Below are 6,729 nucleotides of genomic sequence, written 5' to 3'. Positions count from 1 at the left end.
TATGGAGATCCTCCCATTGGCAACGCGACAAGGATGTGTGATGTCACTGATGAACAACTTTCCCTTTGATGGACTATGAAATACCCTGAAAATGTGTCTTTTTGCTCTTTCGTATGGTGATACAAACTCTTTATCCATGATGTATTCTTTAAAAATCTGTATTACATGCCCTCCTATAGAAAGAATACATGTTCTACTGATAGATGTAATAAAAGAGGCAATTTAAGTGAAATATATACTAAAGTAATGGGGAGAGTTGTTCAAGAGTGACATCACACATGTTTGTCGCATTGCCAATGTGAGGATCTCCATAGCATTAGTGATTGCAATATTCAAAAGCTCATAACTTTCTTATTACTTGTCCGATTTTTCTCAAACTTTCGTTGATCTGTTTCTTTGATTTTTCTGTTTTCAAACAATCTTTCTCGGTCCAAAGGTTTCATTCTCCTTTAAGGCGATAATGGCAAAAATAGAAGAAAAAAAGGCGGGGGGGGGGGGAGAGGTTAAGATGGGATACCAAGCAGGAGCGGCTTCAGGATATTTTAAAGTAGACCCATTTTTTTTTTACTCCTCCTTTTTATTGTCCGTTATTTCCCTTTCTTGGGGGGGGGGGGGGAATCACGTACAGGCCAGATGGCCGTCCAGTTGGCGCCCACCAATTCAGGGGAAAAGGATCGACTTTCTTACTTCTGAAAATTCAAATACATGTAGGCCTACTTATCGTTTTCATTGACAGAAAGCTAACTAAATCACTATTTTTTAAAATAAAACTTTTAAATGTGCATGTCTATGGTCTTCGTTATTGAGATGTCAATGACCCAACTTTGGGTTTGACTTAGTCAGGACCAAATTCTAAATCATTACACCAATGGGGAGATATACCTCCCCCACCCTCCCCTATATTCCTCCTTCCATCTCCGTTTTATTGCTTTGCTACAATTACGGGATATTTGAATCCTTCAAAAGCCACACTGTTTATTTCAATCAGTTTTTCAAATCAACATTTTATAAGTATGTCTCAATCCCGGTGGCTCCTTTCCACCATCTGAGTTAGGACCCGGGTCCGGTACCGGTCCGGTACCGTTGCGTAAAGCCTCACGATATGATAAATTTGCAATTATAGTAACTACCATGCATAGTAACATGGTTCAGAGCTCAGTAGTTCAGATTTCAGAGGACAAAGTCAATATTTCTAGATATATGGAAAATTAAGAAAATCGCACTCCGGTATTAAACAGATTCCCATTGATGGTGAACCCATTGATATAGGGTAACCTGTTTCTGGACACGCTGGAGGGATTTGAATTAATATTTTATTAAGATGCTCTATTTGGCTTTGCGTCATAATCTTAATTTCATCTATGTAAATATGTGCGAATACATGCATGATTTTTTTAAATTTGTATTAATTGTTTTAATCAATTAATCATTTTGAAAATTATTAATCAATTAATTAATTAATTGTTTAATTTATATACTAATATATTACTTACTTATTCATTGATTCATTCATCCATCCAGCATCCATCCAACCATCCATCCATCCATCAATCCATCCATCCATCCATTCATTCATTCATTAATTCATCCATTCATTCATTCATTCATTCATTCATGCACTTATTCATTCACTCAGGCAATTCTGTTTTATTTAGCCAGGGTAGTATATATCTTGAAATAGGCCTATTACTTTTCAAGTTTTTGATATGGTAAGGGAAAAACTATTTCATTTTGAACAAACACAAATATCAACATTAATAACAGAAGAATCCATTTACTTATATTTTAGTAACCTGCCAAAGAACAACAGTACATTATGGGTCGTGTGGTCCAGTGGTTAGAGCATTGGACTCATAATCGCAAGGTTGTGAGTTCGAATCCCAACTCTGTCATTGTCTCCACTTTGATAAAAAGGCCCAAGAGTGATATCTGTCGTCTATTACGTCAGCCACTATGACTGATTAACCTAGACGTAAAATGTTTCCAAGGTAATTGGTTATATACCAGCTTGGCGTTTACCCGCAAAAAATGCTGTCCTGCCGAGTTCCTACCGGAGTTGCCACAAACAGAACATTAATTCGTGAATTGGGCAGCAAGGGTTCAATTTACACAATTCGTTACCTATTGGTGTTACATTGACCTTTGCCTTTTTACCTTTGTTCTGAGTAAGATAAAGTTATCCCAACATTGGCTTCTATCGTTGCACGATTATCTCATGTTTGCCGTTCAGTTTACACAGCCTTAACTACACAAAGAGTATTTCTATTGATGAAACAAATAAACAAATTCTTAAAGATGCCAATAGGCCTATTATAAACCTGCATAAAATCCATTGCATGCAGAAATGGATGAACAATTCTGTTCGATTATTTTGGATTATTTAAATGATTGATGTAGACAATTTTGCTAGCGGTAAACTTTTCTTCGACTTTTCATACGAGGAGCAATTACCTGCAATACTCATTTTCATCTTTAGTTATTAAATTGTTGCTTTTCAGAGAAGAATTAAAAGCTGATATTCACCGCGGGACATTATTTATATATTGGCAAAGGTTACCCCCAGCGAAGGTCCAGTTCGTCTTTTATGAAGAGTTATCAGGAAATGTATTTGGTGATCAAAACATATCTAGGAATAATAATTTTGCAGTTTTCAACTTTTGAACGATCGACTGAAATATCGGACATAATCTGAAAATGACGATTATGAGGTACATCACGTCATTTCTGATTGGACTATTCTTCATCTTTCTTGGTCTGCTCAAAGTCGCTCCCGTGGAGCTCGATCACGGTTTCGGTCACGAACAGTTTGAATCCATCTTCTATGACCATTTTGCCAGTCTTCCCTTCAAGAGTATGTTCGCGGTGACGATCACGCCCGATATTTTGATGTCTGCAATCGGTTTTATTGAAGTCGTCTGCGGGACCATGCTAGCCTTTGGGAGGTCATCATGGCAGAGGGTTGGCACGTTTTATCTACTGATTATTGTGGTTGGAGCCTATATTGCCCAGCAGCAGGTCGGAGGTTCGAGTCTCTACCTGAATGCGTCTACATTTGTTATTGGTGTCGCACTGGCGTTTTTGTTGATTCATAAAGAGAGTTCAGTGGGTGGTGATTAAGCAGAATATTGGTTTACAGGAGAACATTAAATAGAAAAAATATACCTCAATAAAACCATACAGGTATTGGTCAACTGGACCTGATATGGACAAGCAATTCTTTTCATCGATAACATTGTGACAAAGGTCACAAAGCCATTGTAAGTCGGTTTGTTATGATATGATGATATTAAAATTAAGTTAAAATATTGGAGTTACATGTAGTTCTTAGTCCCGTTCCTATAGTTGTATTGTAGGCCCTATTGTTCACCGGATTTGATTTCAGAAGTCAAATTTATATTCCCGATAGAACTTATGTGGAAGGATGTTTATAATACGGATCCATTTTATACATCCTGTGTTATCTTTTCAGTTCCTCGTGGACGATCAATTCCAAAAATGAGTTTTATACCACGTAATGATTACGCCGACGAAAATGTATTATTTTGGAATTTTTATTTTCCTGTTATGATGTGAAAACGGTTATTCTTGGCCATGAATACGTTTCTTGTAAAATAAGAAGATGAGCAAAGGAAAGAAAATGAACAATATTTAATTATTCATTTATTGGTTTCTTTATTTTATACTGCAGGGTAGGGCTGTTCAGTTATGCAAAACTGCTTTCCAAAGGCGCCCTGCAGTTTATCAAATTACTCAACAGCAATTCAATGTATGTAACATATAATAAAGTAAAAACATAGAGTGAAATCAACAATTACTCATGGAATTATTACATTTACATCAAGTTATTCAGTGTAGAATTTTAATAATTTACAGTGCTTTTGAATGCATGCAGGGACGTGCATATTTGTATTTCACAAGGGAGAGAATTAAATACAACGGCAGCAAGCTAGAACACAAAATTGATATTTAATACGTTCCTCCACTGTTTGCCATTTGAGAGTAGACAATAATTCATGTTGGGGAGTAAGATAGTCCTTATTCAAAATTATTCGGGCATACTTATTCTGCAGTTTTTGTATTTTATTTTTGTTGGTTTTTGCACAGCTTCCCCAAGATGTACAACAATGATAAAAAAATCATGGCAAAATATAAAATCCTAAGAATCCTAGGCGGAAGGAATTGTTTGATTCTCTTTATACAACCTATCGTATACGATATATTTTAACAAGGATAATGTTCTCCCCACGTCATGCAAGAGTCAAGTGTTACACCCAAGCATTTGATAATATTCAAATTTTCTATGGGATCGTTTCTATATCTTATCATTAAAGCATTATTTTTCAATCTTTTCCTATGACCAAATGCCATGACTTTTGTCTTTTTGGATGCAAATGCATACCGTTAAGGTTGAGTCAGTTACAGATGACATCAAAATCACTTTGCAGGTTGAACCTCCTCAGATAATACACCATGACAGAACAGAGCAGTAAATCATCTTCATAAAGACACATTTTGGAATTAACATTCAAATTCAAATTACATATAATTATCATTGATAAAAATACCAAATATCAATGGACCCAATATGAACCCCTGTGGGACGCCCAATCTAATATTTACACTTTCACTGATACAATTATTTACTACGACAAACTGTCTCCTGTCTGTTATAATTATGCTTTCATCCAATCATATTCGTTACCCTTAATTCCATAATATTTCAGTTTTCTAAGAATGAAATCAGAATAACATCAAGCGCTTTACGTAAATCGAGGAAAATACCTTCGATCATTCGCCCCTGATCCATTTTATCAAACAAATAGTCTGTAATTTCAGTTAGACATGTAGTAGTAGAATGCAAAGGTCTAAAACCTGACTGGGGATTCGTTAGCAATTTGTTTTCATTCAAGTATTCATAAAGTTGATTGTGGATTGCTCTTTCTATTATTTTAGACAAGTCGGGTAGAACAGATATCGGTCTAAAATTATGATCCTCCTTTATGTATTGAGGTAATTCTTGCCGTCTTTAAATCTCTTGGAATAGTACATGTTCGCAATGTCATATTGTATAAATATACCAATGGTTCTACTAAAATAGGAGCAGCCAGTTTAAGAAACTTGGGATGTATGCCATATAGGTGTTGCCATGTTTTTTTTTTAATTTTTTTTTAAGTAATAAAGGAAACCAATATCTCGATCTATTTAAAACCATATATTGAGAGCGGATGCATATCAGCATCCCGTGAATACTTTATTTTGTTTCTATGACTACCATGTATCATGGACGTTATTTTCCTGAAAATACACTAAAATATGTAAAATTGCAGGTGATTCCTATCATTAGGTTCACATTAAACAGACTGCACATGCAAGATATAAGACATAAAGGAAGAAAATTTACCATGTCTAGCCCAAATTTTTATGTATTTCTGCATGTTCAGTGGAAAGTGAACCACATGCCCTGAGATTAATACTCTCTAAGACGCACGTTCTTTGATAATAATGGACTGATGAAAATTTCTTTGAATTAATGAGTAGGATATATATATACGTGTAGTTTCTTAATACTTATCAAAATGCTTGGTCTCAAATTTTGAATCGGCCAGCAGAAGAATAGAAAAGAGAGAAATTTCATGAGCACTCATCAGTTTAGCGCCCTCATGTGAACTAGCTTGTGAGGGTGTGTGTGCGTACTTGATTTCCGTGACTTGATTATGTTAGGGTGTGTTTTGGTGTTTATTTGTTTGAGTTTGGTGTGCTTTTGACGTGTTGTTAGAAGGGTATGGAGTAGGGAAAGGATGTGTGTGTGTGGGGGGGGGAGGAAAGGTTTATTGTTATCATTAAGTATATTTCTCTTTGCTTATCTTGCTTGGAAAATTCAAATTGATAAATGTCCTGTATAAATCATGGAAGAATAGAAGAAAAACATTTTTTTGGAACTGTTGTTTTGAGTAATAGAATGGAGTAAAAAAATCTTTAATTTCATTGATGTTGAAGATTTATTGTAATCATTTTCACGTTCTTGTCAGGCATGGGGGGGGGGGTGTCGATCGGAGAAGGATCGGAGGAGTATGGGGGGCCGGGGGGGTAACCCATATATTTAGGGAGTAATCTTATGTTACAATCCCACGAATTCCCCTGCAAACCAAACAACATAGTAACAGCATAATAACATAGCTAGGTTTATCCAGTCCATCCGCAGAAACATTATGCGAGACCACAATCTCGCTCAGGGAATCGGGAATGTACCCTATAATATAGCTGGGTGGCTATAACCCAGACATTGATCAATCCCGTCCAAGTTTTTTTTTTTTAAAGTAACAGCTAGTCTGCAGGTACAGACCCATGGTTTTCACAATTTGCATAGGGCATCATGTAGAGTCTGAAGCAGTGAGACTATGTACTGTGGCTTGCTCGACAGGCAGAGAGTTTCGCGTCTCTAGTCTTCATTTCAGACATAGTATAATATTGGTTAAAGGGATGGTCGGGGCTGAAAATGTTTATATCTTAATACATAGAGTAAAATGTACTGAGCAAAATGCCGAAAATTTCATCAAAATCGGATAGAAAATAATAAAGTTCTTGAAGTTTAAAATTTAGCGATATTTTGTGAAAACAGTCACGAATATTCATTAGGTGTGCTGATGATGTAACATCTCCACTTTCCGTTTTCTTATATTATTACATAAAATCATATTTTTTTCATTATTTCATACTTGTGTGGGTCTC

General features: G+C 35.8%; 1 protein-coding gene across 1 annotated transcript; it reads left to right on the top strand.

Annotated features, from left to right (window-relative positions):
- Positions 1–2,694: 2,694 nt before the first annotated feature.
- Positions 2,695–3,117, top strand: LOC121414943 (transmembrane protein 35A-like). Its single transcript, XM_041607989.1, has one exon. It carries the CDS (start codon positions 2,695–2,697, stop codon positions 3,115–3,117), a length of 423 nt encoding a protein of 140 aa, XP_041463923.1.
- The last annotated feature ends 3,612 nt before the right edge of the window (positions 3,118–6,729 follow it).

This window comes from Lytechinus variegatus, chromosome 5 (genome assembly GCF_018143015.1).
Source record: "Lytechinus variegatus isolate NC3 chromosome 5, Lvar_3.0, whole genome shotgun sequence".
Classification (NCBI taxonomy): Eukaryota; Metazoa; Echinodermata; class Echinoidea; order Temnopleuroida; family Toxopneustidae; genus Lytechinus; species Lytechinus variegatus.
This window is presented reverse-complemented; position numbering and strand designations above follow the sequence as displayed.

Bases quoted from the DNA above. Each gene is read 5' to 3' on its own strand.
- LOC121414943 (XM_041607989.1), top strand. From the start codon at position 2,695: ATGACGATTATGAGGTACATCACGTCATTTCTGATTGGACTATTCTTC.